At 42.1% G+C, this 21,214-nt stretch overlaps 2 protein-coding genes across 8 annotated transcripts in view; one reads left to right on the forward strand and one right to left on the reverse strand.

Annotated features, from left to right (window-relative positions):
- Positions 1-10,066, forward strand: SBSPON (somatomedin B and thrombospondin type 1 domain containing). 2 transcript variants are annotated; one of them, XM_015855771.3, is made up of 6 exons: positions 1-25; positions 1,193-1,665; positions 7,255-7,449; positions 8,098-8,185; positions 8,920-9,096; positions 9,530-10,066. In XM_015855771.3, exons 2-6 carry the CDS (start codon positions 1,197-1,199, stop codon positions 9,645-9,647), a joined length of 1,047 nt encoding a protein of 348 aa, XP_015711257.1. In that variant the 5' UTR covers positions 1-25; positions 1,193-1,196; the 3' UTR covers positions 9,648-10,066. The 2 variants fall into 2 exon arrangements, with proteins under 2 accessions (XP_015711257.1, XP_032298652.1); XM_032442761.2 differs by lacking the exon at positions 1-25 and adding an exon at positions 73-91.
- The window catches only part of TERF1 (telomeric repeat binding factor 1), a 22,061-nt gene continuing 10,113 nt past the window's right edge, over positions 9,267-21,214 (reverse strand). The window contains exons 6-10 of one of the 6 annotated variants that reach the window (XR_004306252.2): positions 18,816-18,922; positions 18,066-18,128; positions 17,924-17,981; positions 16,810-16,874; positions 9,267-12,123 (exon numbers count right to left, since the gene is read on the reverse strand). Coding sequence is in view for 2 of the 6 variants with exons in the window: in XM_015855773.3 (XP_015711259.1) it covers positions 11,971-12,123; positions 16,810-16,874; positions 17,924-17,964; positions 18,066-18,128; positions 18,816-18,922 (429 nt within the window). In the remaining 4 variants the exon portion in view is untranslated. Of the gene's footprint in view, positions 12,124-16,809; positions 16,875-17,923; positions 17,982-18,065; positions 18,129-18,815; positions 18,969-21,214 lie in introns of those variants that run through there. The other 5 variants (XR_014943334.1, XR_014943335.1, XM_015855773.3 and 2 more) reach the window with 5 other exon arrangements.

A 21,214-nucleotide genomic window follows, 5' to 3' on the forward strand; every position in this document is an offset into this window, starting at 1 on the left:
TGCTGTGAGGGACGTAGCTGTGGGAGTAAGTACAGTGTGGGACCTTGCTTTGTGCAGGACATTGCTGCGGAGAACACTGTGGGTTGCCACTGTAGGTCCCTGTGGTGTGTGTCATTGCTGTGTGGGACCTGTGGGACATGTCAGTGGGACAAAGTGGGCTACAGCTGTGTGGGACACTGCAGCATGTATCAGTACAGATGGGGACACCACTACAAAGGTCATCACTGTGTCTGCATATGATATTGCTTTGAGGGATGTCGCTTGGCAAGCATAACTTAATTTCCTGGGCAACCTGCTCTAAGTGGCGCTGTTTGAGCAATGAGCTAGAACATCTCACCTCTAGAGATCCCTTCCAGCCTCCAGTTATTCCATGGCCCTGTGATACTGACATGCTGGAGGTAAGGGATGCCACCCAGAGGGAACAACATGCGGTTCAGCAAGGTGAAGTGCAAGGTGCTGCACCCAGGTCTGTGCTATCTCAAACTTATCCAGTCTGTGTGAGGACAGAGAAGCCCAGAGACAGAGAAGGACTTGGGGGCCCCAGTAGATGAAAAGCCTGACGTGAGCCAGCAGTGTGTACTTGCAGCCCAGAAGACCAGCAGTATCCTGAACTGCATCAAAAGAGGGGTGCAGGGTGAAGGAGGTGATTGCCCCCCTCTAGTTTGCCCTTGTGTGGCCTTATCTATAACACTGCCTCCAGACCTGTGGCCACCGGCATGAGAAAGATGTGGACATGTTGGAGTTGGTTTTTAGGAGAGCCCTGATGATGATCAAAGGGCTGCAGCACATCTCCTGCGAAGACAGGCTGTGGGTGCTGGACTTGTTTAGGTTGAAGAGAAGGCTCTAGAGAGACCTCCATGAGGCCTTTCAGTACTTGGAAAGGATCTACAGGAAAGATGGGGAGGGACTCTTTTATCTGCAAGTGTCTGATAGCCTAAGGAATAATGGCTTTACAGTGAAAGAGAGTGGCTTTAGAAGAAATTATTCACTCAGGGATTGATGAGGCCATAGCCTTGAGGAGGCATAGATGCCCCCATCCCTGGTGGTGCTCAGGGCCAGGCTGGATGGAGCCCTGGTCAGCCTGAGCTGGTGGGTGGCAACCAGCCCATGGCAGGGGGTTAGAACTGGGTGGTGGTCGCTAAGGTCCTTTCTAACCCTTGTGTGATTCTATGACGTTGACTATTCTATGCAGGGCCATGGCTGAGCAGGACGGTTCAGCGCGGTACACCGCTTTGCAGGTCACTATCAAGGTTGGCCCCCCAGCGACACGCACTACAGCCCCACGCCTTTCAATCACCTCCGCTTCGCACAGCGCCCGCAGCCTCCTTAGTCGGGGCAGGGAGGGCCGGGCAGAGACTCCCCGGCCGCCACCCCCCCGCTCTGCCGCCCGCCCGCCTGCCCAGCCCGCCCCGCGCTGCCGGGTGTCGGTGGAGGCCGTCGGGGATATGGGCTTCGCGTTTCTGAGCGGAGCGCTGTGTCTGGGGCTGCTGTGCCGGCTGCTGTCCGAGGCCGACGGGAGCTGCTCGGAGCGCTGCTGCCAGGGCCGGGATGCGGCGTGTGTCAGCAGCGGCTGGAGGGAGGACGGGGGCTACGGGACCTGCTATTGCGACGGAGAATGCCGACGCACCCGAGACTGCTGCCACGACCACGGCCACGCGTGTCCGGGTAAGTGCCGCGGGTCGGCCCCGTCCCGTGCCCCGGGTGGGATCAGCCGTGAGTGGGCTGCCCGCTGGGGCTCCGCGGGCTGCGTGTGTGGCAGCCTCTAGGGGCTGTAAGGGGCACGTCGGTCCCTGCTGTCAGCAGCCCAGGGGCGAGGGCACGGCTGGGAGAAAGCAAGGCTCGATGAGGAGCCTTGTTGCAGGGCTGCCACACTGTGTGCTGTACAGGTCTGTGGGGCAGCTCTGCCTGAGCTCCGCTGTCAGACGTTGTTTTCCCTCTAGAACGCAGTGCTCCTTCTTGCTCACACTCATCCCCAGCGCACAGCCATTAGAGTGGGGACACAGGACTGCTGTGTTGCTGAGCTGATTCTTCACGTGCTGCCAAACAAACAGCAAACATCTTGGGGAAGCCCAGAGAGAGGCCCCGTTTATGGGGGCAGGAGCTGGCAAGGGGAGGCCGGGCTGCCCAAGCACTGCTGCCCACATGAGTGGAGGTGGTCGGCTTCTGCCCTGCCATACACAGGGCATGCCCTCGTGTTGTGGCACACAGCGAGGCCTCAGGCAGGCTGGCGGCTCTTCTGAGCTGGCTGGAGTTGTGCCAGCCTGTATCTGTCAGGCCATCACATGGGCACTGCGGTGCTGCAGGTTGGGCTGTGTCAGCGGGCTCAGCTCTGGTGGGACAGTTTTCCTTCCACAACTCCAGTCGGGTACCTTGTTATTTATCAATGTGGTATTTTTTGTCTTGAGCCCAGTGTGTGATGCGTTTGTGCTGCCTTTGATCAATACCCCTTAGGGACAGTGGGTTCTCTGGGTCTGGGCAGGAAGGCAAGGTCCTAGTGAGACTTCAGAGAGCCTCGCAGAGTCTGTCCGTCTGTCTCTGCCTGTCTGTCTGTCTGCACTAGAGTGGAGATCTCTGGGCCAGTTCGGGAAGCTGATGCTATTTGTTGCTGTGTCTTTTTCTGACTGGTCTAAATCCCTTGTTGCCTGGCTCCATGAGCACCAATACTTGTGCAGCCATGGGCAGCAGGACGTTTGTGAGTGTGGAGGGACAGCATTTTGGCAGCCCTGAGAGGTGGCCAGCTGTTCTTGTGCTACAGCTTTATTTCTCATCCTGTTCACCATGACTAAAGCACAAGCAGAAATGACATTTAATCAGTCTGCAAGTACTTTACAGGACAGAGTATTTGAGGAAAGTATAAAATACCTTTCAATCCTCAAATATATTTGATCAAGGAATCATGCAAAAGCAGTGCTCCGAAACATTAGAAACCAATGGAAGGCAGGGAGTTCTGCCAACACTATGGTAGAATTTTCTCGTGCCTAGAAGTCATTCTTTGCCTTTATAAATAGATGGCTCAGTGGGAGTCTGGGGGCTGCCAAACCTATGGCCAGCAGTTTTTAAAGCAAATTTCCTTACACTTCTTTTAAAATTTCCTTATAGTTCTAGCGATGAACAAAGACTTTTTGTCAATACTGTCCAATGAGAAAGCCTGAAAAAAGAATGACCATGTCACTCGTATGGAAATGATTACTCTAAGAAAATCCACAGACCTGTACATGTTACGATGCATGTTTTGCAGTGACTCAGTGAAGATGCTGTAATGAGTAAAGAGATGGGAGAAAATTAAATACAGAGCAACTCAGAAAAAAAATCTATGACTTATATATATATATTCTTTTATATACTTTTATATATATATATATATATATATATTATATATATATATAAAAGTCATGAGCACTGAAGTTATGCTTCATAGGACAGCAAAGCAATGAGCCCCTCATTAGCATGCACATTTTGGTAGGTACCTGAGCACACATCTCATCTTTCACATTCCTTTGTCTTGTATCCTTCTCTTCCAAATTAGTCCTCATTCTTTCAGTGAATGATCATCTGTCAGTGTTGGGTTGGTTAAAGTGGACCAGTGAAAACAGACAGAGAACACGAAGACGTAGATTTGGGTCTGTGATAATTTATTTTACTTATTTTATTTCAAGAGATGGCACCATTCCTCATATGTCAGCTTTGGGACCAGTTTCTCTGTTGTGCTGGAGAACTTGACATCTTTCCAGTGAGGCACAAAATTGATGTACTGTCCCTTAATGATGTCTGGGTATTGACTGCAAGTGACATGACTATTATCCCTCTGGCTCAATTCCATTCTAGCAACCCAGTTTTCTTATTATTTCACATGACTGAGGCAATTCAGACTTCTTGTTCTAAATCTCTATGAACATAAAATCGCCATATATTGCTACAGATGACCAGTGTTTCACCATCAGCTTGGTTTAATTCCAGGAAGACATAAAGTCATCCCTTTATTTGTTATGCAGCTGCTAAATCCCTTTGGGAGTTTTCTGTGTGGAAAATGTGATGCAGCCTTGATGTTATCTGCATGCGAGGGTGCTAATGTGGGATTAAAATTACATGGAAATTCTTACTTCTGCAGGTCATTAATAGCCAGCTTGGAACAGAGTCAGCAGATAAGGAAGCCAGGCTAGATGACGGCTGTATCCTGCACTCTGGGTGGCGTTAAGCTGTGGGAAGCACCAACGTTAACGCTTGTATAATTAAATAAAAAGACACATTACTTTTATGGTCTCAAAGAATGTGTGATGTGCTTTGGGGTACAACCTGAGGGCTCTAGAGGTGCTGGAGCACGAGGCTGGAGTGCCTGATGAAGCAGTGTCTGATGCACTTTCTCCCATCCCAGCTTCCTTTGCTGTTCTACAAATCATACCCTGGTTGTTGGGGAAGGTGTTTATCAGTAAGTAGAAGCAAATGCCAGGGGATGCTGATGATTAATCTGGGTGGACAACCAGTCACAAACACCAGAGGTTATTGCATTTTATTGCTTCTTCCCAGTGTCTCATACTGGCAACGCCCAAGAGGGCGTGCGTTATTTTTCTGAATGACTACGTTGATCCCATCGGTTTCCTGCAACACTGATAAAAGAGCAAAACTAACGGTGAAGCTGTAAAGATTTAAGTTGTAATCGGGAAATTTAGGAAAAAATGTGATTCAAAACATGTGATATATTCCCATTGTATGTTAATGGAAAAGGCAAAAGCTTCATTTAGCTATAGTTAATGAGAGGCTTAATTCAAAACAATTCAGAACCAGTTTCAGATATCCCAACCACTGATAATAACATATATTTATGTATATTTTGTATTACCAAAGTTCCCTGCTGAAGACCTTTAAAAGACTGAGAAAGCAAAGTAAAATGTGATTCATACTGCTTAAAAAGTAATTTTAAGCCTATTTGCAACTGAGGAACTGGGGGATTTCCAAATCAATAAGAAACTGTAATTTTAACACAGATGTGTTCAGGTTTTTATAAAACTACTTCTGATAGTATTTCAATTACATGACGTTAATTGTAATTGAATTGAAAAAATAAGCCTGTCAGAGGACAAAATCAGCTAATGGTGTTAGGGGAAGCAGCATGGATTAGTACATAGTACTTCATGGCTGAGGTAAGGCTTTCTTGGCTCACCCAGGACCATGGTGTGCGGGTAGCAGACAGATGTGCTTACAAGAAGGGAAATGGCCCAGAGGAATGTGTCTGTCTGGGTCACCTTTCCACATGGCTCTCAGGAAAGGTGGCTGCTGGCGGTGGGCTGCTGCTCTGGTGAAATGTCCTGGGAGGACACGAGTTAAGTGCTCTTGTAGAGAAACAATTGCTTGGCCTCAGAGGAGTCTTCTTGATGGACACCCATGCTTGAGCCATTTTTCTTACCTATACTTTCAGTGCTCTGCCTGCCATGGGTTGTGAGCACATGGAGTTCCTCCTTGGAAGAGCTGCACTCATTCTGTCACTAAGCACCCCAGTATTATACTCATGCAGTCCCTGGGGGATCAGTGCTCAGAACCATTTTAAAGAGCTACAGTATTATCTTTGACTACTAAATATGAAGTTGTTTAGCCACAGTTTTTGAAACCTGGGGCTTGTGGAAGTGAAGTTAAGGGGAATTCAGACTCGTGAAGACATGTGATGTGGTTGTTGTGTTTGGTTCTGGGAGGTTAATGGACAAATAAAGTGAAAATTTGCTTGTCTCGGAGCTTTATACTCAGGAACAATGTGTCCATCACCTCTTTTCTGGGAATCAGACTACAAAACGTTTTATTCTAGTGAAGATTATTTACATCTACGTGGAAGATAGCAGACATATTGTCTATGTTTACACTGCGTAGGTTAAGACACTCTTTCAGAGAAGTAGTGTTTCTTAATGTCCATCCTGAACCTCCCCTGATGCAACTTAAAGCCATTCCCTCTAGCCCTGTCACTGTTACATGACAGAAGAGGCCAACTCCCAGTTCACTACAACCTCCCTTCGGGTAGAAGTCTCCAGTGACCGGAAAAGGGGAAACATCACCCCCATTTTTAAGAAAGGAAGAAGACCCGGGAACAACAGACCTTTCCACCTCACCTCTGTGGCTGGGGAGATCATAGAATCATAGAATGGTTTGGGCTGGAAGGGTCCTTTAAGATCATCTTGTTCCAACCCCCTGCTATAGGCAGGGACACCACCCACTAGACTGGGTTACTGTCTCGCTCCAATTTAGGAGTGAGGCAAAGGTTCTTTTGATATGTTATGCCCGGCATGAGATTAAGAAGAAGAGCATTCAAATGTTGATCCGACCAGTTTATTAGAAATGATAGACAACTGAGGGGATGGGGAAGGGAGAGCGATGAATATCAAAATTAGGGTGATGGGGACGGGAAAGTATGCGATAGAAAAAGGAGGAGAAGAGGCAAGAATTGCTTAAAAGCAGGGAATAGTCACCTCCTGGATGCAGCAGCGACCCGTAGTACGTTGTTACGTTGGTAGGGGAGAGCAGCAGCAGAGTAGCAGGCCACAAGCAGCAGATCGGTGCAGCGCAGAGAAGGCGGTCGGAGTACCATGGTCTCAAGAAGCAGAGTCTCGAGCAGCAATCCCAGGAGGGACAGTAGGCAACAGTAGGACGACAGTGGAGGAATATGAGGTCAGTTACCTAAAAGGTTCTTCAGCATGCAGGCATCTTCTTCAGCATGCAGGCGCTCACATAGAGAGGCATCTGATGACAGAAAAACTCCTTGTTTCCATAGTGAGGCATCTGGTGTCAGAAAACCTCAATTTGGGGTTTGTACATGCCCTTTTTTCCTACTTCTTCCCAGCCTTCGTGACATTTCTGGAAGGCTCGGGTCAGAGTCATGTGAATTCCTCGGAGATGGCCATCTTCCTTGAGATAGGCCCACACAAAAAGACCACTTTAGGGCCATTAATCAGCATCTTATCTCTCTTTTATAGCTCCCAGACTTGTCCATCTCTTGAACAAAGGGATTTCTCGAACCTTGGTTCCTGTGTGTCTCAGACAAAGGGAGTCCTGGAACCTTGGCCAGGATTTGCCTGAACTTGTCCATTTCAGCAAACTTTTGAGACAATAGTGTAAAAAGCATGGCCTCTTACAGTTACAGCACACAGTCATAGCAAAGCTTCTTGACACAGGGGTCACATGGGCTGCATCTGTGGGATTACTTAAGATTTGGAGAGCAATTAGGATCAAACAGAAGTCTTGACTATTAGCTATGCGTTTACTGCTGCCTTTCAGCTCATCCATGCATCGTGGGGGAGTGGAGTCATTGGAGTGGCTGTGCAGAACAGTGCAAACCCAGTCTGCGGATACGTAGGCGCTATGTACAACAGGAACCTACAAATGCTGGGGAACCTTGTCCTGCTCTGGAGGAGAAGGCTGGCTGCTTGGAATACCTGACCTATCAGGGGCAGGACTGTGGACAAGAACACGGTATTCTCTCTTTATCTGGACACCTGTCCCTGTCAGAGCCTTTACATATAGGTCCCATTAGCATAAAGAAATTGAAAAAAGCCACAATCTGCAGTTATTTGATTGAAAATGCAACTTAGAATCACAGAGTAACTTAGTTTGGAAGGGATCTAAAATATCATCTGGTTCCAAGCCGACTGCTGTGGGCAGGGTTGCCACCCACTGGATCAGTTTGCCCAGGGCCCCATCGAGCCTGAACACCTCCATCCTTATTTTCTGCTGTCACGTTGCTGCCCACTTTTGATTAATTTCTATTAAATAGACAATTGAGCTGCACACATTTCTTCAGTTTCTTGATTTATGCCCTGCATTAAGTGTCAAGTTATCTCTCTGCAAAGTTAGAACATAAGTTCAGTACAAAACAGGAAACAGAGCTCATCGTAATATTCCAGCCCATCCGGTTTCCTTGTGGACTAGATGGGAGCCATTTCTAGATGATATGTTATACAGAGAGAACGGGGCTGAGGTCCGATGCTTCCAATCCTTTATCACTATTTCAATAAGTTTGTCAGCATCACCATCCACAAGTTCCTGCTTCATGTATCCACTGTCACAATGATTGAAATATGACTCAGCTGTGTCTTGCTGCCTTACTGCTTTCTTCCCCAGTTCCTGCTTTCATAACTACCTCTGAATATGGTAAAGAAAGAAAACTGAGAGCAGCGTCTTCCCCTCGGACCTCTGACAAGGAAACTGGGTAATCTATTCATCATGTGCATGCATGTCATCTTGTTTCATAGTCAATATCTGTCTACAGAGAAAAATGTAATTGAATTTGCCATAATTCAACAGGCTGCAGCTTGTATTGCTTTTGTACCCTGCAGCTCATTTGCATTTTCTAGATGCTTTTTGTTACTTGCTAATTGTCCCAAATTAGGTATTGAGGTCACAGCAACTTTGAGAACAGACACTTCTGAAGGCAAATCCTTACTACTAAACCAAAACAGAATATATCCGTAAGTTTAAGCCTGAGAAATTGGATCTCTGAGCAAATAAAATGGCTAAAAGCAGTGAAGATCTCTTTTGGATGCTAGCAGTGTTCCATAATGCTCAAACGCTTTGCCCAGAACAACAATGCCTATGGGCACTCTTGGAGCCTCTTTTCCACTTTTCTCTTCTAGCAGTCATGAAAGGAAAAAAAGCAGGTTACTGGGATATGTTCTCTAACGCAATTTAAGAATATGGAACACAACCAGAAAGGGAGATAAAACACAACGTACTGGGCAGGGGAGTGGAACATGAGAAGCATTTTGCTTAATGTTTTTAAGAACCCATTAATTAGGTTAAGGTCAGAAACAAACATTTTAGCTGTAAGTCATCAAACTTGCACTTCTTCAATTCCACCTGAATGACATCTAAATATGTTTTAAATTTCCATCTAGATTGTGCATTACCTGCTGTAGATAACTTAATTCTCTCCCTTACGAGCAGATACTGTGTAGAATTTAAAACAGAATCCCTTTCCCACGACTGCGCTTTGGAGAACCGGCCGTATGCTCGATGGATGCAGTACCTCCGAGAAGGACACACTGTTTGCGTGGCTTGCCAGCCTCCAGCTATGAACACTGACACGCACCGTTGTTCCGGAGATGGCCATAATGCAGATGGGTAAAGAGAACCTTTCTTTGCTGTCTCTTCTGTATTAGAACCTAGTACAGAACTTTGGACTTAGAAAAAAGTACTTCCCACCATAATCCAAATCAGATTTTGGCTTTAAACTATATATATTGTTTTTAGAATGGTGATACTGAAGTAAGACATTTACTATTTGCCACAGATTTTTTATTTAGCATATATCTTTATTAAGATGCTACACAATACATACGTAACCATTCAGTCAACCAACCATCCCATATACTAAGGAATACAGTGCCTGCTCTAGAATATTTGCAGGTATCATGACAGCAGAAGCACTGTAAGGCCAAGATGAGCTAATTAAAGTCTTAATTCTAGTCTTCTGTTGAATGACGTTATTGAACTTAAACACACTTCTTTTTCGGTTGCACCAATTTTTTATCCCTCATTTACTGTCACATTTCAGAGGTAAAATCTTACACTGGGAAGCAGTTGGCAACTCTCAGTGCCAAGGAACCTGGAAGAAGATTCGGCAACTGAAGCAGTGCTCATGTCCCCTTGTGCACAGTTTTGTTTTTACATAAGAGTTCAAAAGACCTTTAAACAGCATCAGGAAAAAAGAATTAAGAAAGTCAGCATAAGTGGCAAGAAGCCTACATCTTTGTCTGTGTTTTGTGGAGACTGAATGAACGTTAAAGGAGTCGGACTATGGGAAGAAGCATATTTTGGAACTCTTTTTGCCTTAATAGAAAACACTAAGACTGACAGTTGTATTAGAATGCTGTAAGCAAATTTCCATATTTCTCTTTTGTGATTAAAGAGCCGACGTTTCTAACTGTAGTAGCTTCTTTTCCTAAGGTTCTTGTTCTTTACAGGCTACACTCCTGCATACAGGCATAGATCCTATTCAGCAGCAAGCCAGCCAAACATTCGAGTCTGGAAATAGTTACTGTCATCATTAAGTTGTAATGGGTGAATAAAAATGAATGTTTGAGAGCTAAAACCAGACTTCAGTTTAGATCCTTTGTTCCTTCCAAATATCACCTAGACAGTTGTTTATAGTATGAATGTGTAAGTATTTCTTTGTCTGCATTGCAGCTCCCCTGTTTTGCCACCCTCATAAAAACATGAGACTAGTTAGTGTTGCTAATGAAGTAGCCTTGCTAAGAACTTCACATCACTAGCATACAATGTGAATTTTATGGCAGACAAACCTAAACAAGATTTGTGTTTAACTCTTGAAGAGACTCATTTCCTTAATGAATGATATTTATTGTAAACTGCCTTGAGTAGGATTTTATTACAGCAATTAGTAAGCTACAATCCAAAGAAAATAAAGTTAAAAAAAAATCTTATATACAGGAATAAACAATCATAACTAGAGCTCTGGCTAAAAGTCAGAAATATCACTTACTACTAGTTAAACCTGCTCATGTGCAGTGAGTAATACAGAAACCTGCAGTATTAGAACACAGGCAAGGCTGCTACGCACATAGCTCTAATCCTTGTTTTCTTACGTATTGTTCATGTTGAATTATTGTCATGGCACTGAAGAGATGGCACACTGCAGGCTTTGTCACTTAGCACACCCGTGCTGTGATTTTGGTTTTGTTTTAAATTGCTCACTTACAGCTGCTCTAGTATTCTTTGCTGAAGTATATAAACCGTATTTTATCAAGATTCTGAGATTCACCAGGTTTACAGAAAAAAAACAATGATGCCTTAAGGCTGAGGAAACTTATTGTTAAGACACGGGGCATCTGTGGAACCTTACAGCAACTGCTTAGCACAGTTGTAAGAAGAAACGTTGCCTCAGTTGGCAGGAATTAGGAGGGTGATCTGTTTGAGGTCCTGTATGCATTCAGAACAGGACAAACCTTTGTAATGGCAGATCATTATTTAACCTTAATGCAGAAAGGCCTGTAAGAATGCTACAATACCTGGTATCTAGATTCACACCAGTACAGTAGTGGAAAACAGATGTGTTTTTTGAGGTTCTGGGATTGTCTTCCATACAATCTTGAAACATCTCAGGGTCTCTCAGGAACAGAACGTTTAGTGATAAACTGAAACCTTTATGTGGGTACCTAACCAGAAGAGGGTGTCTTTGCTTGCTAGCACTGCAGAGACAACAGCTCAGATGAAACATGTTTCATGGCCTGTGCTATCACTGCCAAAACAGAGTCCCCCACTTGGACTGTTCAGGAAAGGAACATAAGACCTAGATGTAAGAGATGTTAGGAGCTAGCATCACGCTATCGCTTCTGCCATCTTTTTCACTCTCTTCTGCAAGATAAGAACTGTTATTATGCCAATATAAATACTTTCAAAGTTATTTCATAGAACTTGAGCTTGATTCAAAAAATAAGAAATTCTCATATTTTCTCTCCAATACATATGTAGCACTTTTACTACTTGTAAATATAAACCTACGTGGGATGTTCCTTTCTTTTGCTGAGGCTAAAACTGTAGTTTGTTAGGTGAGCAGTGACAACATGTACCTATTTTTTGTATAACTTGCTGAAAGAGATCAGACCAAAATTTCTAAGTGAAGTGAATCAGATTAGCATAAGCTATAAGTAGAAAACAAAATGACAGAGTTCTATTTGACTGCATATAAAATCTCGCACCGATAAAACCTATAAAAATACAGTGCACTCAACTTTTCATTAAATAACATCTATTAATATGTTGCCACTTAAGACTCCTATCTACATAATCACTCTAAGCATTTCCACGTTGCATAAATGAACCTACATCTTGCATGCAGGTAGAAGACCAGACTTTAAGTCATTATTACACCTTTTTCATGTTTAGGAAATAGTTTTTGGATACTCTTGAGACTATACATTCATCATTCTGTACATCTAGACTGAGTCCTTATGTAGGGAAAGCACAAAAATAACCTTATTTGAGCTTGCACAGTGTTCTCCACCGATCTTTCAACATGACACTGGTTCTGTTGTTGAAGTCACCATGGATCAGAATTTTAGTCCAATTGCCCACTCCAAACTCCCTTACTCCTGATTTCAGTTTCTTATCTTCTTCATGAGTCCATGGCTAGGGGAAGAATAGAGAAAATACAGGATATATGAACAGAGAAAGATATTCTTGTAAGAGCTAAACTTATTGTAAACATTAAAGCAAGTATTTACATAACTGTCTGGTTATTACACAACAGATGTTTTAGCTGTCAGTAGGCTCATTTTGACTTCTTTTGAGCATAATAACACTAAACACAACATGAAAGGTTACAACAGAAGCACTACAAGGCAGTAGCAGGCATCATTTAAAACAACATTAGCCCTATTCTCAGCTAACAGCTATATACTTAAATCTCCCTTTTGGTGAGAAGCAAATGGATGAGGCCACACTCTTCTCACTGGTGCACAGCAATAGGACAAGGAGTAATGGCCTAAAACTTGACCATAGGAAATTCCAGACTAACATGCAGAAGAACTTCTTAATGGTAAAGGTGACAGAGCACTGGAACAGGTTGCCAAGAAAGGCGGTGGAATCTCCTTCTATGGTGATATTCAAGACCCATCTGGATGCCTACCTGTGCAACCTATGGTAGGGTACCAGCTTGAGCCAGGGGGGTTGGACTCGATGATCACTAGAGATCCCTTCCAGCCCTTGCAATTCTGTGATTTTTGGTCACTTACTAAGTCTACTATTTACATCTCACTGGCATGATCTACAAGCTTTTTAATTGTTAAGGGAAGCCATTTGTCTCACAAAAGGAGAGAAAATTACTTGCAGTTACATATTTGTAAGCAGTTCCTTCCACTGAAGCTCTCCAGTGTAGCAGTTATTCCTCAGTTGGTTCTCAATACAAACATCTCAATACAATTATAAGAGTGGACATCAAAGAAAACTAAAGTCTAATACTTGATTAAAAAAAAATATTTTTAATTGTAGCCTTATTAGAAAAAAAAAACACAAAAACACATGTATGTAATAAAAAGATCATAGATCATATATGCATGTGTGTTTGCACATGGCATGAGCTTAAGTCCTGAAAAACCAACTATGAAGGTCTCTTATTTTGGCATTTATTAGGCATTATTGGCATTATTTTAGTGTCTTATTTCAGAGTTGCAATGAAACAGCAGAAACAGTCAATAGTTCTGCTCAGAAGAACACTGTGAAGTTTACACAGACAAGTGATCATTGAGTCACATTCACGCTTACTGATGCATAGAAACAAAACAGTTCACATCTCAGGCTTTTTCAGGTCTCATTAATTACTAAGCATTTGCAACTTTTAATTAGGAAAGGGGTTGGTTACTTTTACAAGTGTGTATTTTCTAGACCCTCCTTATCTGAATATCCTTACCATATTCTGCTTATCTAATAAGCTTGGTGAAGAATAGGTTGTATAACAGTGTAGATTTTGTGAGACAGAGTTGACTTTATTTGTAGTAGATGATACGGTGCTATACTTAGGACTGGTGACAAAAACAGTATTAATAATACGAATGTCAGTCTTTCCTGCTTCTTATGCTGCCCTCTAGTGAACAAACCAGGAGAATGCAGAAGATGGGAGGAGACACAGCCAGGACAGGTGACCCAAAATGACCATACCCTATGATATATATGCCCAGCAATAAAAACTGAGGGAAAGAAAGAGGAAACTGGAATGCACCTCAAGTGCAAAACACCAGTGGGACAAGTGTGCAAGTGCTGTGTTTAGCACATCAATCCATTCCAGCAAGAAAAACCAAGGATCTTTGAAGTACGTAACAGGACTCAGGCAGGTGTACAATGCTGTCAGAAGGGCCACACAAGAAAAAAGAATAGGTGTAGAATAGTTCAAGATGACCTCAAGACTATACTGGGTAATTCAGGGGAATAATACTAGAATATGTACAGGACAACCTTTAAGTAACAGATCACTTCTAGCTGGATAGATCATGTACTTGTACCCTAACATACCAGATACTGACATTTCTTCAGTCAGTTTAACGCTAGCAATTGTTTACCCTTTGATTGAGCATTCTGAGATTTCACTTTGTTCTGGACATTTTCCATCAAAGTTTAGATGTATTGATTTGTCTCTATATATCTTTAAATAATGAAAACTCTTTTTCAGGAATGTAAGAATTTTTTCAGCCTTGTTTTAGATAACTTAAAGGACTGGCCACGTATATACAAAATAAGTTGAGAATGAAGGGCTCCCTGAATTCTTTGACAGTTGCAGACCATAAGAGCCTATTTTAGGAACAAGAAAACATTTCCTTTTAGCAGCACTCCAGACTGTTGTTTGCAGCTAAGTGAAAACAGAAATGAATGGCTGAAAACAGGCACCGAACCACTGCAGTGAAATGTTGCACAAAACAAGTGCAAACAATGCCAACATTGAAAGAGGGACTGGATGGAAAAAGAAATTCTAGAAGTCAACAGCTCTGACATTCACAATTCACAGAACTCTTTCAAGCATGTGGACAACCTTACACAACACACAATTAAGCAGAAGTGCTGCTACCATTAATAGTCATTATCATTGCTTTCTATACAATATTAAGAGGCCTTGTTAGTATGGCATATATATCAGGCAGAAATCAAATGCATATATATAAGTTGTTGAGAGAAACAAGTTTTTCAAGTGTTCACTACTATCAGATACCCTTTTCGCTAAGTTTCTATAATTTCATGTTTCTAATAATGCTGGATATATAATGATAAAGAATACAGTGTGTTTTTTTATTTCCTAGTGAGATTTGACTGCAAGCCCTAGGTCTGTAGCTGACTACACAGGAACCACCAGAATAAGTAAGCAGGTGACTATAACGTTGCCATTAATTCCGTGCCTGTAATCCAATGTTAGTATGTAATGAGACATACTTTGTTTGTACATACAATGTTAATGTTAGTAATGAGATTGATGAAACATATTCTCTTCCCCTGTATGAAAAATGACATGTCAAGATGAACACAAGAATGAAATAACTTGTATTCACTTGGACATATGTTCAGATAACACTGCAAACTGTCAGCAGAAAGACTCCATGTTACCTCTAAAGTGGTACCTCTCAGAGGAATCAATTTAGTATTAACTGAATTCAAATGCTTTATCACCTAACCCTAAGAAAAGATTGGCTATATACAAGATCAGTTTGTAGTTCACTCCTAAAGTAAAATCAACTTCAAATTCACAGAATCACAGAACTGTAGGGGTTGGAAGGGACCTCCAAAGGTCAAACCCAACCCCCCTGCCAAAGCAGGTTCCCTACACCACGTCACACAGGTAGGCGTCCAGGTGGGTCTTGAATATCTCCAGAGAAGGAGACTCCACCACCCCCCTGGGCAGCCTGTTCCAGTGCTCCGTCACCCTCACTGTAAAGAAGTTCTTGTGCACATTCGTGTGGAACTTCTTACACTCCAGTTTCTGGCTGTTTCCCCTTGTCCTGTCTCCACACACTGCTGAAAAGAGTCTGGCCTCGCCACTTCACCCCCCACACCTCATATTTATAGACCTGGATCAGGTCCCCTCTCAGTCTTCTTTTCTCAAGGCAAAACAGACCCAGTTCACTTAGTCCCTTCTCATAGGGGAGATGCTGCAGGCCCTTCTCCATCTTTGTGGCTCTCCTCAGAACTTTCCAAGAGATCCCTGTCTTTTTTGTACTGGGGAGCCCAGAACTGGACACAGTACCCCAGATGAGGCCTCACCAGGGCAGAGTAGAAGGGAAAGATCACCTCCCCTTGACCTGCTGACCACACTCTTTTTAATGCACCCCAGAATGCCATTGGCCTTTTTGGCCACGAGGGCACACTACTGGCTCATGGCCAACCTGTCGTCCACCAGGACACCCAGGTCCCTCTCAGCAAAGCTTCTCTCTAGCAGGCCATCCCCCCCCAGTTCACTCCTATCAGGGCACTCATTTCTGTACTGTTTACCTGCAGAATTACAGCATTACTGAATTTAACAACTTTTTTCAAGTAATGCAAAGAATTATGCTTATCTGTGAAGGGAATTTCAAAGACTTTTTGAAATGTAGCATTATAAAAACCCTCTCACTACACTTACAATAATTCAAATAGTTTCTCAAGTAAATATGTTTTTACATCAGATGAACAAAGGGAAATGGCCTCAAGTTGAACCAGAGTAAGTTTAGGCTGGATATCAGGAAAAACTTCTTTACAGAAAGGGCTGTTAAGCACAGGAATAGGCTCCTGAAGGAGGTGGTTGAGTCACCATCCCTGAATGTGTTTTCAAACCGTTTGGATGTGGTGCTTGGGGACATGATTTAGCAGAAAGTTGTTAGTTAGAGTAGTATGGTTAGGCTGCAGTTGGACTTAACCTTTGAAGTCTTTTCCAACTTGAGCAATTCCATGATTCTGTGATTCTATGAATTTCAAAATTACTAAATCTCCATTAAGCTTCCATATTGGTAGATAATATTTGATGTTCAAAACTTTACGGGCAAATGATATTTTGGTTTCTTTAACTCAAATACCTTAATCATAATAAAACTTGTACATATATAACTTCACAAAAAAGACTCAGGCTTAGCTTTAGTAATGTACATCAAACTTCAGCCTTACAAGCAATAATAACTGAGAGGACAACAGAAATGCTTTCTTCTTTTAAAGTATAGGAATGCAAACTTAAGCTACAGTGAAGCCTGAACAACATGAAGCTTAAACCCAGGCATTTTCAAAGTTCAGTCTACTACAGCTAGAAAAAGATTCTATTACACTACAAATCCATTTCATCTATTTAGATTAGAAAGCATTACAAACCTGTCTTCTTCGGCCACAAGAAGAATCGTTTCCACGTACTTTCACATTTTTCAAGGCTTTCAACGCTAGAAAACAATGAATATATATTCAGACCAATAAGGAGTCAGTGAAGTTGTGGTTTTCCATTCTAACAATTATGAGACACAGTGTACTGTTTCAATATGCTTTGAAAGAGTGAGAAAATTTCAGTGTTTTTAAATACATTTACCCACACAAATCTCATCATAGTCCAAGGTACTAGATAGTCACTTTTCCCGATAAACTATTTTCTATGCAACAGACCTTACAAGAGTTATTTTAAGTCATTAGGTAATATTGTACATAGTAAAGAAAATTATTTCACACTTGTAAAAAATATTTTTACTATAACTCAGTTCAGGCAGAGAGAATGGAAACTAATTACAGTATTTTGGATCACTACTTTATCCATCATTTCCACAGACCAAATGAGGTTCTAACTGATGCAAGCAACTAAGGCATCTCAAGAGTTCACCCTTCTTTAGTACAATATAAGCAACAAGTGACTGAGTATGTAGGTAGCTGTGTCAGCAGTTAGCCACACGCTGAAGCCATAATGCCATCTTTTTGCGATAACAGGGTTCTGATGATTTTCAAAACTTACAAGTCTTAAATAATCCATGATTTAAAGCTTTTGAAAAATAGAACCAAGATGATCCACAAGCATCCTAACTACATTTTACACTACAATTTGTTTTTTAAGTCAGTCAGCCAGCCTCTTCAACTCCTTCCTTCGCTTATCTAGGTCAGAAGCCAAAGAGACAAGTATTGTTACTACTCTGGCAGCTTTGTTCTCTACAGTACACCAAAATCCTAGTAGAACAAACAAGAAACAAAGCATACCAGAAAAAAAAGAAGTGAGTGATTTTGCAAAATTGGTTGCCAGGGAACTTGAAATCATTTTCATTTTCTAAATGAGGCAACCACCAAGTGTGCATTTGTGTAGAAACCGCATACAGCAATTAGGAGTTTTCACCCTTATCATTCTTACATGAACCCAATCACATTGGACAGCAGTTATTGAACCAGCAAATGATCTGGAAAAGTGTCTGACGCGACTTTATTTGCAAAGAGTAAAAATTAAGCTAACACTCACTCTGAATATTGCTTGCTCTGCATCCCTTTTTTGAACGAGGCCTGCAAAGAACACAGAACTACAATAAAAATACAAGAAAAAACATTAAACATGTAAGACTAGAAGCAATTCCTAAAAACCTATTATTTTTTTTTTTTTTTACCTTATTATGGATGTTGTGTCTCCAGTTAACCAATCTCTTGTACTCTGCAGCTCTTCTGTAAGTCTTAAATAAAAATAATTTCCTAGACAGTGACTTATCATTCATGTGAATCATCAACATTTAAATGAAATAAAAACCAAACACTTCTGTACATGAACAGAAGTAGACCAACACTAATTGTGTCAATTCCTTTATTCCCAAAACTACCATTAGCCAATACTGAAGGCCTTGAAAAGCATGGAACTTATTCACAAGACGTAATTTCTTAATTTTAAATATCATGCTCTATGCTTTATCAACAAAGCAACATATTTACCTTAATACCAGTATCGTTAAGCATGTGAATCCTACATCTAGCTGAAAGTAACAGAAATTCCTCCCCCCACCCCATAACCTTCTTTTTCAGACAACCTATAGCCTGAAATTAAGAACTATTCTTGATTGAGCTTCTTTGAAAAGAGAAAAATCTGAAGTATTTGAATGTTTTTGTTGTCATACAAGACTGACAGCTGTTTAAATTGAGAAACGTGCATTTTGAACAAGTACTTAATATCAAACTATTTGATATAAATGCCAAGAGTAACAACCACAGAAAAGCCAATACTTAAAAATAGAGAATGCATTTGTAGTTCATTTTCTGTTGGAAAGCTGTTCGGAATTTCATGTCCTTCCTTCTACCTACTTGTAGTTCAACAAATTTCAAATTACCATCCAAGCATAACCCTCAGCAGTATATTGCTAAATGCAAACCTTTGTTTTGCTTCCAAATTATTTTCTTTCTTTTCTTCGATGTTAAAGGCTTTGTTTTGCAACACTCTTTCTTCCCCTCCTTTAGATTCCGCTTGCTTTGTAGCTGCCTGTGATAAATGGAATTGATGTTTCACAATTATAGCCAGCCAGAACCTAAATAACGTAAGAATAGCCTGCATTATTTCTAACAGTGCATATTTTGCAGACCCTTCAAGAGGCATTATCAATAATTAGTTTAAAAACAATTGTAATGAGACAAGTTAAGATCCATTCACCAGCCAGTAAATCAAGTTTTGGTAATAGCCACAAGTAACATCTGTATGTACACAGAGAAATACAATGAGTGTTTGCATAGTAATAGAACATACAGGCAGTGTGAAATACATTATATTTGCAGTCTCAATCTTAGCAAAGTACTCTAAAGTCTACCTTTTTAATGACTAGAGTACAAACTGGAAACTAATGGTCCTCACAAGTTCATATAATCCTTGTTTGGATTATACCTTGCCAGTCCCTCCTCCAGCCTGTGTCTGTCCCAAACTTTCTCACTTTCCAAACTCTCATCATTACATAAACTACTAACATCCTATTTCAGTTTCACCTCCTTCTCTCCAGAGGTGTCCAGTGCTAACACTGGGACTTCAGGTTTCCTACATCTCTGCACATGAAGGCTATTCTCACTTCCATTGCCCCCTCCTCCCCACCTCCCCCTTTTGCTGCTTACAGCAACAGTTTCTGTACCCGGCTCTCTCTCACTCCAAGAGTTCTTGCAAAGGGGGGGGGAAACAATACAGGGGGTTGCTCTCATACCAGCACAGATAAACTCACTTTCTCTTTAACCCTTTTTCCTTTGTACACGATTTCGCTATTTGTACCTTCAGTTACACTTTGACACACCCTCAATTATACTTTTGTATACCAATAGCAATTACACTTTCTTACACCATCAAAGCAGTTTGTCCCATTCCCTTCAAACCCCACATATCAAACAGTACAATTTTTCAGTTTCCACAAACACCCTTAATACCATATAACTTTCCCTTAGCAATCCATATCATTCAATTCCTTGGGCTGTTCCACCCTTATCTTTATGGCCTTATTTCATGTTTTTTTTCTTGATTCCCAATTTCATCTTTATCCCTATCCTTTTTCCTGGTCTTGGAATCATTTTAACCCGTCCCCCAACTTAGACACTAACCACCAATTATTACATTATTTGATGAGGGTGTTCTTGCTTAGAGTCCCTCCCGGTTCCCCCGCAATATCCCTCCAATATGCCAATATACATCCTAAGAGATTTTCTAAGGTATCTCTTTCCCTTATGTTCGTACACACACGAGGAGGGGGAACAATGGTTCAAAAACAAATTTCGTAAAGTTAACATGTTAAAGCGGAGGTAACACAACCCTATTGTTTCTCTAATCTGGATCATTATCACATTTAAACCGCGGTATTTTCTACAACAAAAGCAACAGGTTCTCGATACTAATTGTGGTTTGCCTTTTGTGGGCTTTTTCCCCCACCCGACTCCATATGCACTTCACTAATATGTGCGTTACAATTGCCACAATACTAACAACAATTAATAAGACAAAAACATCGTAACAAATACAAAAACATCGTAACATATAGAACATAGAGGCCTTTCGCATCGTCCGTCCCGGCCGTTTCCCTCGCGGGAGGACGGAACCGCGGGTCGGGACTCCTCACTCATCCCGCAGGCAGCATATTCTGATTCTTTCTTTGAAAAGGGGTTTTTGTTCTTTACACATAAATTCAAGATCTGATAGACCCAACCTTTATCAGATCCATATTTTGGCCAAAATATTGATTTTCCCTGTAGTGGCTCTCTAGGCCACATCTGTGCACAATATTTTAAACATCTTTTCCCTATCCTTGTCCATGGTTTTGGGATCTTTTTTTTTCAATTCTGTAGTATCTTTCCCAAGGGGCTATCTTTGGGCACAGTGTTAGGGACCCTTTTACCCTGTTATACGGAGCTCCTATTACCCATCCCTCCGGAGTGCTACTGTGAACTACCCAGCTCACACTCCGATTCTCGGATTTTTGGGCCCAATCCCTCGGGAGCACCCGCTCCGTCTCTGGGATTAAATAGGGGTGTACTGCTGGCACTTCGTCAAGTGCGCAGGGTACCGTACACCAACAGCTCCCTCCCGAGACTCTCGCTTTCAGCACCGCAGCCGCTTCGTCCGTCTCCGGCCGTGCCCCTCGCGGGACAACGGAACCGCGGATTGGGACTCCGCACTCACTTCGCACTAGAAGTGCGTCTCAGCCACACACACTCAAGAGTCTCAACCCAAGATAAGAATTAAATTCCCTTACCTTGATCCGTGCACGAATTTTTCCGGGTCTGCAAGGGTTAATACCTGTGCCAGCCT

Source organism: Coturnix japonica, chromosome 2 (genome assembly GCF_054131305.1).
Source record: "Coturnix japonica strain WE chromosome 2, WE-NBRP24, whole genome shotgun sequence".
Lineage (NCBI taxonomy): Eukaryota > Metazoa > Chordata > Aves > Galliformes > Phasianidae > Coturnix > Coturnix japonica.

Excerpts from the sequence above, each read along its gene's own strand:
- SBSPON (XM_015855771.3), top strand. The coding sequence starts at position 1,197 with ATGGCTGAGCAGGACGGTTCAGCGCGGTACACCGCTTTGCAGGTCACT. Across the intron at positions 8,186-8,919 it reads ACCTCTGACAAGGAAACTGG|ATACTGTGTAGAATTTAAAA; the intron begins GTAATCTATTCA and ends CCTTACGAGCAG. Across the intron at positions 9,097-9,529 it reads GATGGCCATAATGCAGATGG|AGGTAAAATCTTACACTGGG; the intron begins GTAAAGAGAACC and ends GTCACATTTCAG.